Source organism: Mixophyes fleayi, chromosome 3 (assembly GCF_038048845.1).
Source record: "Mixophyes fleayi isolate aMixFle1 chromosome 3, aMixFle1.hap1, whole genome shotgun sequence".
Taxonomy (NCBI): Eukaryota; Metazoa; Chordata; class Amphibia; order Anura; family Limnodynastidae; genus Mixophyes; species Mixophyes fleayi.
Window position 1 is genome coordinate 287,370,887 of NC_134404.1, and position 13,275 is coordinate 287,384,161.

General features: G+C 36.4%; 1 protein-coding gene across 1 annotated transcript in view; it reads left to right on the forward strand.

Annotated features, from left to right (window-relative positions):
• Window positions 1-13,275, forward strand: part of MRPS5 (mitochondrial ribosomal protein S5) — a 99,678-nt gene that overhangs the window by 45,352 nt on the left and 41,051 nt on the right. The window contains exon 5 of the mRNA XM_075203737.1: window positions 3,032-3,066. Within this exon, the coding sequence (XP_075059838.1) occupies window positions 3,032-3,066 (35 nt within the window). The remainder of the gene's footprint in view (window positions 1-3,031; window positions 3,067-13,275) is intronic.

A 13,275-nucleotide genomic window follows, 5' to 3' on the forward strand; every position in this document is an offset into this window, starting at 1 on the left:
GAGGGCCTCACCAAGGCAGTAAAGCCATGTCATGATCCTGCCTTACAGTGTAGTTTCTCCTTCAGCTTTCAAATGTCTGGAATATAGATATTTACAGTGTAAGTAAAGGCACGTACATTTTTTTTAAATTTTGTTTCTGAATTTTGAAATATTATTTTTGGCACAATTATTATCATTTATTTATGAGTTCTGCAGTGCTGTACGGTAGGTAGGAGGAAATAGATAAACAAGACAAGCGGATGACGTAATATAATATATCATGATGTAATATAATCCATGGTAAGAAATAATACAACATGACAAGTAGCATATATCACAGTACAGGGGTTACAGTGCAGGTTAAAAGGTATATAGTGTAGACATGGAGAAGTTTGAGAAAGGGACAGAGCACCGAATTAGAACAAGAGTAAACTGCGTTAACGGCATAAACAGAGGACTAGCAAATGAGGGGCAAGGCAAAACACTGTGTTCGGCGGGAAGTAAGATCTTGAAGGTGGATGATGGAGGACATTGGGAGAGGAGGGGTGGGCACAAAAGGAGGGGGAATACTTTGTTCATGAGAGCTTGCAATTTAGTAGAAAGGGGTTGAAACACGAGAGGGTGACATGAGCTTTAATGAACGTTTAATGCTGTGCAGGATGGGAGAGAGTCTTGATAGTAGGAGTGAGAGCTTTCCAGAGGTGGGGAGCGGCACAGGAGTAATCTTGGAGGCAGTTACCAGAGAAATAACTATGTCAAATCAATATAAATGTTCTAAAACCTTTTAAAAAAAATAAAATACTGAAAACAATAAAACCAAAAATGATTGCAAGTTATTGTAATTGCAAGCTCAAATTAGCACAGATGCAATGCATTACCTCAAAAGTTGCACAATTTGATTGTTTGCTCCTTCTATGTCTAAATTGCGTGAATCCCCTTTTGTTGATTTTTGTAAATGTTAGTCGTTCTATCAGAACATGGTAGAAACTTTCTTTTCATTTAGACTTTTTGGGGGGAAAAGAACATTCTGAACAAATCGGATATGATTATAAAGTGCCAGAAGCCTGTGGAAGGGTATGTCCCTTGAAGCTCTGCAGTCCATTGAGCAGAAGTCTTATGAGATTATAGCCACTCTTTCTAGATAATGCCCTCTTTAAACTTGGTTGCTAGAAAAGAAGGGCACTTCTTAGAGAAGCTCATGCAAGGTCAACTGTGACATTGGACAAGCTAAGTAAGTCGGTGTAACATATAAAAAAAGAAAAAGAAGGGGCGCAGTTTCCAACAATATTATTTATTATTCCATTGGAATGAAATATATAAAACAAATAAAATATGAGTTAATACTCTATAGATCCAACTGCACTTCAGGCGCAGTGGAAAAACTCTTAATAACAAATGTTACACACTAATTGGCATTCTCATTCTCAGAAGTTAGATTAACTAGCAATTGAGTGCATCCGGAGATAGAATTAGTAGATGTAGATATCCGCTGCAGTAAGTAAGACACTAAGATATTGTTGGAAACTGCGCCCCTTCTTTTTCTTTTTTTATATGTTATATTGACAGTTTGGATATCTGTTTTAGGGAGCTGCGATCCATCATTATATGCCATTTTTTATGATTCTTAGCGCCTGAGTAACCCTTGTGTATAAGTAAGTCGGTGGCTGCAATGGAAGGAAATATTCATACTTCTAAAGTTTATCCAAAAAAAAACATCTAAAAGATACCGCAGAGGTGTCTGATCCAAAGCATACAGCAAGAGCAAAACTGGAGTGGCTTAAAAGTAATAAAATAAATGTTCTTTTAGTGGCCCCAGTCAGAAGAATAGGTAAATATTGCTCCATTCATGTTCCAAGTCATTAGAGACTTATCTAAAAATACTACTGGATAGCTGCCAGTAGTAGCTTCAACTGAGTATTGATCGCGCAGAACAAATATTTGTGATTTTCAGGGTTTTCTTTTTCCATTTGTATTATTTTATGTTTTTTTTTATTCTGTTTCTTTTTGGGGTAGGGAGTACTCTGTGAAGGTGAATTTGTGACAAATATAAATTGCCATGGTAAGAGTGTAGAGAGGGATGGGGACTGATGGTTGCAAGCACTCTGTATTGTATAGCTTTATAAAGAATTATGTATGCAAATTAAATATTGTGTCTAATATAGAGGTACAATAATGTTTTGTTATTTTACTATAGACAAATGAAAGGGGAGGTAGAAGTGATTCTCATGATTAAGGATTAATCATATGGGAATCAAAGACTTTCATCCAGTCATCTGAACCACTTCTAATGTAGTTTATTTTCACCTGTCTAAAAGAATAAGAAAACAATCCGTCAAGTTCTTTTCCCTTGGATCTTCTTGTCTTTTTTGTTTTGCACCGTCCTTCCCCTGAAAGGTCAAAATAAGACATTATTTACTGTGGTTCTGTGATATTTAAGTTTTGCCTTTTGTCTGTCTTCAGTTGGAGCAAAGGGCAATGTATTGGTTAGTGGATAAAACCCTTCTACCTCTGAGGGTGCATCTTGCTTTTCTTGACTGTACAAGCTGTGTAGGAATTGTTAATCAGCTTCTTGTCCATTCAAGACCTCTACAAACACTTTGCTTATCACAGAATCAAATGCATTACAAAACTTTTTTAAGAAGGCATACATGGTTTTATACTCCTCTGACTGTAGATCGCATTATTATATTATTTATTATGCTTACATTTATTTATGACTGATGCACGTATTAATTATTAGTATTAAGAGGTTGAAAAGAAAAAAAATATATATATTAAATTTAAATATATAATGTGAAAGTTTCTTGTACGTTTCGTCTATTATAATACCAGTTTATAACTTTTGAATAATGCATCTCAACTTTAATCAACAGAAGAGCTTTAGAAAAATATTAACAAGTGTGACGGATCCAGACCTTGTACACATTTTTAAACCAGCTTTGGCATTTTACGCAGAAGCAGCAATTCATTCTCTGTTAAAATATTCTCAATTTAGTATCTTCTGCTGTTACTTTATAAATATGCAAACTATATTTTTCTTTTCTCTCATCAGAGACATATGAAGATTTTGACTGCCGAGTGATTGAGGTAAGGTTTTTTTTTTTCCATTTCTTTGCTAGTATGCTACTAATGTGATAGCAAATTAAATGTATCTGTGACATTCCATTCAATTCATTACATACATCAAGTTTATGGAGGTGGAACTGTGTGCAGTATGAGAAAAGCCTGAAACAATGCTCAGCAAGATAGAGCATTTTCTATGTTAATGGATGACTTATCAGCTGAGCTACGTAGATAATACCCAACCGAGACAGCCGCTGGTGACTTTGCAAAGGGCAAAAGACCTTGGATAAAGTTTTGAGTCATTTGTAATAGTCTACAACATAAAAGTTAGTTAAGTGTCATTTGTGTTAAACAGCCCATGGCAGCTTTTTAATGTTAGAACTTTCCAGTACTTTTGTACTTTTACTGACTTCTTCATCAAGCACGCTTGTCAGATAATCACTGTCTCAAGATAATATGAGAACACTTGATATCGGTTCTAGCTAAAAGTAGGTGTGGGTCTGAAACTGCTTCCATTTTTAGATTGTTAGAAGACATGGCTGGAAAAACCCCAAGAGCCAGGTAGCAAATGCAACTAAAAAGTTACTGCTGGCACTTGCATTTTAAGAATGATGATCATCATTTATTTATATAGCGCCAACATATTCCGTAGCGCTTTACAATTGGGGACAAACATAGTAAACTAATAAACAAACTGGGTAAAACAGACAAAGAGGTGAGAAGGCCCTGCTCGCAAGCTTACAATCTATTGAAAGATTTCTACTAATGTTAGTAGATGCTCATATCTTCCTTGGCTCTTCAAATATCTTGCTGGCTTCTACGCTATTTTGTCCACCCCTGTTCTAACATTCATCTCACTCTTAAAACTGTTTCTAGTGGTCTTTGTGCAGATTGTGAATAGAAAATATATAAGCAGGAAAATAAATCATGTTGAAGCAATGCAGAGTTTTTCTAGGTTTTACAACACAAAGTTTCCTCTTCGGGGTATTGGTAATCATGGAAGCTCACAACTATTTTAATCTGATAATAAAATCTGATAATGTGATATAAACTTAATTAATCTGATTTAAAATAATTTTTATCTTATCAGTGGACTGGAGTGCTCTTTGGTTTTTGGTCTCCAACTCTGGTTCTTTGATGTTAGTAATCATGGCAGCGTCCATTGTATTCTAATTTTGTATTACATATCATTATGTCTATTGTGGTGTTCTACATTATTTTCCTATGAATTGTACTTAATCCAACAGTACCATCAACATCCATTTAATATTATAAACACAATCCCATCCTGTGTTGGAGGGTGTCTGAACAGTTCAGGTTTTTCTCTCAGGAATTCCCCCTTGGAATATTTTTTTTAATCGTAGGGGGAAAATGAAAGCTATCTCTATGTAGGATACCACCTTGCTAAAAGAGATCCGTTTCCAAGTTTTTATTTAATCCTTTTTTAATTGTTATATCTAAGAAGTCCATTTGTTGTTGGCTCAATTTTAGATTATTTTCGATGTCATTTAGGGCACCGATAAATTGTCTGAAATAATTTTCATCCAATTTCCAGAGAATTAATATGTTGTCAATGTATCTGTCCCAAATAAGAACTTGGTAAGTATACATTCATAGTTTGTCATTGAAGACTACCTCTCGTTCCCACCTACCTAGAAACAGATTCGCAAAAGTTGGGGCACCCACCCAGTATTGGCCTTCTCCATCTCAATTTGGTCCCAATGTAATAGATTGACATCTCTCTCTCCCACTCCCTGGATTTTGATACCCCTATGGTCCAACCTTGCCTTCACACCTTAACTTTCACGCTTTATGTATACAAAGTGGGCAGGGGAGGGCAAACTAATACTGCTAAATCATATTATCAAGACCCCAACATTCCCACAATTTTCAGACTTGGCAGACCGGTTTGGGTTTACAATGGGACAGTTCCATCAATATTTGCAAGTTAGAAACTACTATCAAATGGTCAAAGCCCAGTTGTCTTCCAGACCACCCACTGCGTTTGAGAATCTGTGTCTCTCCGAAATGTCTTATCTCTATACTGTATAATACTTTACTCCCCATCACCACAGATGTGAAAGACCGCTTCCATACGCAGTGGGAAATGGACTTAGGGACAACACTAGACCACGAAGAATGGACGGACATATATGAATGAACAGCGTGCTGCTCCATAAATGTCTGCATCAAAGAAAATGGCCATAAATTACTCCATAGATGGTATTATGTTCCCTCCAGGTTAAATGCTATATACCAGCAAACAAGTGCCGCTTGTTGGAGAAATTGTAACCAAGCTGGAACATTCATGCATATTTGGTGTGACGCCCGTACTGGACAGCAGTCCTCACACTACCTTCAGTAATCCTCGATACCCCCATAACCAACGATCCTAAGCATGTACTGTTGCCGCTACATCTCCCAGATCTCCCCTCGCGTGCCCACAAACTCCTCCGACATATCATTAGCACAGCCACTTGTCAAATAGCTGCTTCCTGGAAAAATCCCACACCACCAACAATTCAAATGGTCTGTGGTCGGGTTTGGCATACCTACTAGATGGAGCACATCACCAGCATACTTAGGGGCTCCTCCGTGTCCTTCTATAAAGTCTGATCCCCATGAGCTTCTTACCACAACTAACCTTTGCTCCAATTCTAACAGGAATAGGACCCGGAATAGGGCCACCAGATAAGGCTTTTATTTCCTACTCGACACGTCAATTCTCCTTTGTTTCCCACATCCCCCTCCAGTCATCTTCACCTTCCCTCCTATAATCCTACATTACACCCCCTTTTTTTTTCTTAACTGTCTCAAATCCCCTTACTGTTTGAAATATTTTAAAAAAACATCTTTAAGGTACGAGATTGATGTACATTAGCTTCTCTATTGTAAAAGCACTGTGAGAGTGTTATATACACCCTGTATGTGTATATGTATGTATGTGTGTGCATATATTTGTGTGTGTGTGTGTGTATATGTATGTGTGTATATATATATATATATATATATATATATATATATATATATATATAAAAATAGTGTGAGTGTGTATACTGTGTAACTGATGTAACTTTCAAGAATTTTTGTAACACTTTTCAATATATGATGTTATTAATGAAAAATCTTTAAAAACAGGTTGACCATTTACTTTTACTTTTTCATTTTGATCATTTACTGACTTAAATTTAATATGCACACTAGACTTTGCTATTAAACTGAATCCTAAGCTATGGTCTGGGAACATATTTATATTATGTTATGACTCATCTGTGTCCTGAGCTCAGCGCCTTTCTTCCTCTTCACTTATCCATGTTGGCTACAGCTTGTTTCACAAAAACAGAATAATTACATTATAGAGACTAACATAATATGGTAAAGTAATGAATGTATAATATTTTTTTTTGTTGGCCCCTCAAATACCTTTAAGTAGACATGCTTTAAAAAAAAAAAAAAGAGAGAACGATAGACGATGTTCAGAGCTGCGCATAGTAGAGTTGCCTGAAAGAAGCATGTGACCTGATTTGCTCCGGGGCAGCCTTGTAGAATGCTCTGCTAGGCTTAGCTCTGCATATTGTGGAGGACTGACTTATTCAGGGTTTCCACCACCTGCACCTAGTCTTTTGGTATGGTGGAAACCCAGAACATCGCTTGGTGGAAATCCCACACACTTTATTCATTCACCTTAAAGTTTTTCTCCAATAATACTGTTCTGCTTAGTCTGATTTCCATTATAAATTAATCACAATTCAGGGGACATCAGGATGGTCTTTTATAACATGTGTCATTACATTGGTTGAAGTGCAATTAGAAGTGAACTTTCCCACAGAAGTGCACCTGTAAGTTGTATAGTGCATCCCTTTAAAGATATAGGGACAAGACCTGGGGGTAAATGTATCAAGCTGAGAGTTTCCGGCGGGTTGGAAAAATGGAAATGTTGCCTATAGCAACCAATTAGATTCTAGTATCATTTATTTAGTACATTGTGCAAAATTATAGCTAGAATCTGATTGGGTGCTATAGGCAACATGTCCACTTTTCAAACCTGCTGAAAACACTCAGCTGGATGCATTTACCCCCTGGTCTTTTGGAACTCAGAGGTGGCAAATAATTGAAGCCCTTTTTTGTTCTTTATCTCATTTAAATAATTCTGCCCTGCAAAATTAAATCTTGTTTCTGTACTTCAATGCAAAATTATGGGTGTTTGCCACATCTAAGCTTGGCAAGTCATTTCCTCCTATAGGTTGATCCAAACTTTTGCATCTACAGTCGCAACCCTTTTTTGTCCTTCAAATCCATGCATTACCCCATAAAACAAGACATGCTTGCAGAAATCTCACAAAAGAACGTTTGCTGTGCAGTTTTACACTTTTTTAGTACATAAATTAACCTCAGGTTTGTGCTGCTCTTTCACTGCTTTACAGATACTGAAAAGGCAAAATATTTTCCTACTGAGATAATCATTTTTATATGTTTTCAGCTTTCATGTGAATTGTATTGTCAAATTCAAGGTTGCAACTATATTTGGTATGTAAAAAACTGCAGGAGTTCCTAAGTGCTTATTCTTACTGTCTTCAAGTACTATAGCTGAAAATGGATTGTTATTTTGAAGCAGAGAATGCTATACAATACATGTATTTGTGCATTCCAAAGTGGGCAAAATGATGTATCAAAAAGTCAGTAAATGTCTTTCTTTCAAACTCCTCTCTCCCACCTATTTGTTCCCGCTCTGTTTTGTTCTTATGTAAGTTGTACAACATACTCAAGTTGATTTCCTTTGTTTATGTTCTATTTGAAAGTTTTATTTTTTATAGAGGGAAAGGTAAAAGAAAAAGTTTGTATATTATGCCAAAGCAATATGCATTACCTTTGTAACTTATAACATTATTTAGGCATTTTAACTTGCTTAGATGATAACAATCATTAAATACCCTAAGTGGTTAAGTTTGAAAGCGCATAGCTTTATGCATTGCGGATTTAAAGCTCAAAAATGTCTGGAAGGATCAGCCCTTGTACAGAGTCACTCACTGAGGTCAAAGTGGATTACATGCAAGCAGTTGGGAGCAATGAGCGAGCTCTAATAGAAGTTATATCTTCAAAACAATAGGCCAGTTATTTAGCAAAAAAAAGAGCTATATTTAGGGTATGTATGGGATGTTAGTAATATATATACCACCACTAAAGGGATTTTTTTTCTTTATAATTATATAATATTCGTCTAAAGGGGAAATGATTGAGTGGTCAACAACGTGGTGACGCTCCTTATTATCTTACAACCATTGCTACCTACCTGATTTTTCTCTGCGTAAATCTTTAGATATTTTTCAATCCACCATGTTAGCAACTACCCAGTGAGATATTGTATGAGATTATTACTAGCCCAATCACTCTGACCCACCGAGCTGGACCTGACATAATACGCGAAGTTCCTAGACAAAGAAGGCAAATGAAAACACATTTGTTCTTGGCATGTTGGTGTTCATTCTCAATAACCATCATTACACATATACCTGTCACCTAGGAACTATGGAGCAAGAGCCATTGTGTGTACTTAATCAATATCTAGGAAAATGAAGAATCAATCTATATCTAGGAATGGAGACATGAGGCACAGTGTCTGTGTTATACCTCACTCATTTCCCTAGGTCCTCAAGAAGTGATGAATTGTCATGACTATTGGTTAAGGCCACAAACAGTCTACCTAGGTAGTGTGTAGGTGACAACTACACTTTATTTTAGTGAACGTGTTTTCAATTACTAGCCATGAGCTAAATACTTTTATTGTTTTTATATGCTATATATTAATAGTGTTTAAGTTGTGACTGCAACCTTTTAAGTAGGATTGATTAATAGTTTAAGGGGAGAGTTGACTGTAAGTGGAATGAGGAGAATTATTCCTCTGTGGAGACAGCACAGGAATGATTCATAGTAAGATAAATAGGAAGTGTATTCTGCAAAAAACAAAAACGGGTTTGTAGCGGGATTTGTTTCCCCCAAACATTATTTGCTAAAGCTATAGAATTTCAATCTGATTTATTCTCATTCTTTCCACATACCTAATGAACTCGGCAAATCAAAATATTGAATTTGTGTTGTCGCATCAAGCAAAACTGGCAGGCTATGTTCATCCGTTCAGCTTTTTATTTTTTTGTCTCACATAGACACCCCTTCTGCCACTGTCTAACAACAGTCAGGTGTGGTTGTAACTGTTTTCCATTATATTTTACCTTATGTAAAAGCTGATAAGTATATTTTACCATAATATATATGAAAGTTTAAATGTTTGGGCTTCGTAGCTTTTAACAGGTTTTGTTTCAAATGTCTATGTATATGTGCTGATTAGTCATTTATTCTAGAAGTACAGTATTTCCATTTTCCTCTTTAAGATCTGTCTAGTTTCAAACGTGTTAATAATTTAAAGTAAAAATAAATACATGTTGTTCAGTCACTATATATATATATATATATATATATATATATATATATATATATATATATATATAGGATATAAAAATAATAATTTTTTTTTTTAATAAATATAGTATTAAAAGACTTATGGTTGCAAATCAATCAGCCATAGAAAATTATAAACAGACTTGTAATGCAATCACGCAACAATCCAGAATATCATAGAAGGGACCTATAGCAAATAAGCAGTTTAGATTTAAGATTTTGGTTTCCATATCTTTGTTTTTTGACAACTGCTTGTTGATTTGTACTACAAATGAGACCAAGCTCATTTTGCTTGTATGAGAAACATAGTGCAGGGTTGCAATTGATCTTAAGCTGCAACACTGTTTCCTGGCTGGCACTTTGATGGTGGATTGTCACATTTTGTTTTCCAGAATTTTTGGGAATATTTCCAGAGCTGACATTTTGGGAAGCACGGTTAGAACTTCTGTCTCTCAGCACTTGGGTAGTGAGTTCAATTCCCAACCATGGCCTTATCTGTGTCGAGTTTGTATATTCTCCCTGTGTTTGCGTGGGTTTCCTCCAGGTGCTCCGGTTTCCTCCCAAACTCCAAATATAAACTAGTAGGTTAATTGACTGCTGTTAAATTGCCCTTTGTCTCTCTCTATCTGTGTGTGTATCATCATCATCATCATCATCAGTTATTTATATAGCGCCAACATATTCCGTAGCGCTTTACAATTGGGGACAAACGTAATAAACTAATAAACAAACTGGGTAAAACAGACAAAGAGGTGAGAAGGCCCTGCTCGCAAGCTTACAATCTATGGGACAATGGGAGATTGACACATGAGGTTAAGTATACATTTTGCATCTTGGCCCAGCCAGACTGCAAAGGTAGGGTGATTCATAAGCTAAATGATCCTGTCACACAATAATGTTGGTCCGGGGGTAGTTGTCTTGTGTGAAATTGTGTAACAGGCTAAAGGTAGTGAGGTTAAGATGGTGGTTGAGGAATATTATACGCTTGTCTGAATAGGTAGGTTTTCAGAGAACGCTTGAAAGTTTGTAGAACAGAGGAGAGTCTTATTGTGCGAGGGAGAGAGTTCCATAGAGTGGGTGCAGCCCGAAAAAAGTCCTGTAACCGGGAATGGGAGGATGTAATGAGGGTGGATGAGAGACGCAGATCTTTTGCAGAACGGAGTTGCCGAGTTGGGAGATATTTTGAGACAAGAGAGGAGATGTATGTTGGTGCAGCTTTGTTGATGGCCTTGTAGGTTAGTAAAAGTATTTTATATTGGATTCGGTAGAAGACAGGCAGCCAGTGTAGAGACATACAGAGTGATTCAACAGAGGAATAGCTATTTGCAAGGAAAATCAGTCTTGCCGAAGCATGCAAAATAGATTTTAGGGGTTTGAGTCTGTTTTTGGGAAGACCAGTAAGGAGGGAATTGCAATAGTCAATGCGGGAGATGATTAGTGCATGAATTAAGGTTTTAGCAGTGTCTTGTGTGAGATATGTGCGGATTCTGGAAATGTTCTTTAGATGTATGTAACATGATTTAGATATAGAGTCAATGTGGGGAACAAAGGATAGGCGTGAATCAAGGATTACACCTAGGCAGCGAGCTTGTGGGGTGGGATTTATGGTCATGTTATCAACAGAGATAGAAATGTCAGGTATGCTCTTGTTGGCGGGTGGGAATATTATTAACTCTGTTTTAGAAAGATTAAGTTTGAGTTGACGAGAGGACATCCAAGATGAAATGGCAGAAAGACAGACAGTCAGTGTATGTTAGGGATTTAGATTGTAAGCCCCAATGGGGCAGGGAGTGATGTGAATGAGTTCTCTGTACAGCACTGCGGAATTAGTGGCGCTATATAAATAAATAGATGATGATGATGATGATGATATAGAGCGAGTGCTGTAACCAGTGATTACATTTCGAGTCTTCTCTTTGTTCAGCGGGACTGTTTGTTACAAAACCTGTGGTCATAAAACTGATAAATGGATCTAATTAACCACTACTATACCATCCGATTCATCTTCGGCCTGATTAATAGCAGAAGTGGAACTGTTCAGGTCCCTGAATACTCTTCACAATTGCTTTATCTGGAGGTTGTCTATTAGGGCTTTGTGGAATTATTATAGGTCCTTTACAAGGGATGTAGTCATTCTGGCAACCGTGACTCTATCAAAGTAGGACTGTCGACAAATTCATTCTGTTGACATTGTGACTGGTGACAGGAGTAATGTCAACATTCAAAGGGCAATATAGATAATATTAATAGGTAAATAAAATTAAAAAAAACTCGCACTACAGCCCCCCCGCCCCCCCAAACACATTAATCCTAGTGCTGCCGACAGGCAACCACAGACGTTTTGGTGTTGACAGTCTGAATGTTGACAGATTCACTGTCGTCATATTGTACCCAACCCCTTTATATGATCTTCTGGGTGTTTGATATGACATTATGTGACTGTTTATAATTTAATTTTATGTCCATTTGATATGCAACCATACTTAAGACATTTAAGTATTTTAACACTTATATATTTTTTTTTTATTTAAAGTAGTTTTTTATTGCTGAAGAACATTTATTCCAGATTGGGGTCAGTGCTGGTGGGTTATTTTTATTTATGTATGTATTTTTAGTTTAGTTTTGACACTGCACAGTGACCTCCATTCTGAAGGATTCTGTTTTGTACTGATACACACACATTTGGCGCCTGTCTACCTATATATTTTTAAAATATTTTTGCAAGTTTTATATGCAGATGGATTATATCAAGTCATGCTGAATAATAGTTAATTGTGATGAACACTTTGGTCTAGAGGATATTTTTAGCGTTGTTGGTGGAAAGGTATTATATTTACATGTATATCTTCAGTGAGACAATGACCATGGGTGATTGATGCTTTTGCTATTTTAATTTATTCCCTTTATGTTCTATACAATTTATGTATTATGTTTACATAGAAATGTGCAGTATTTACAATATGTTTCATTTAATGTAGGAAGACATTCACACATTTAAAGTGTAATTCCATTCAAAAAATTGCCTATTTTAAAATCATTGAGCTGATGTACAGGTGGTACTAATTAGTTCACCTGAAGACTTGTTTTGGGATATCCTGCTAGACATATTAAACTTCGCTATGAAATTGCAGCAACCATGTTTTTTCTGTGTTGATTTCAGGCAAAAAAAGTGGTATTTGTGTCCCTACAATCCATTATCTACTGATATCAGCCTTTATAGGCTGGGATAGACAGACTATAATATCCTCTAGAGCAGTGTTTACCAAATCCAGTCTTCTGGGAACTCTAACAGTGCATGTTTGTTTTCCAGGTCACAAGTGAAATAATTACTATAAACTGTGGATCTTTTAAAATGTTTCGGTCAGTAATGTATACACCTGTGCTCAAGAAAGGAAATATGGAAAACATGCACTGTCGAGGCTTTCTGAGGACCGGATTTGTAAAATGCTGCTGTAGGTCATAGGCTCTCTACATACCCTTCAATATTGGACAGTTGGTCTGATAAAGCAGCATTTGTGTGCCCCAAAACAAGCACTATGCCTAATAACAATCGTAATAAAATTGATCAGATCATTTATTGGACATATCACACAACACAGTCAGAAGATTACCAATATATGTGTGCAATCATTTTCCAATAGTACTAGCAAGTTACAGCATAAATTAGAAGCCCAGCCCAAGTGTCAAAACGTCCATATCTCCCCCACCACAATTTCTCTCCCCATTGTTTGGAGGCATTTGGATGGTCTAAATTGCAGCAATTAAAGTTGCATATTGCAT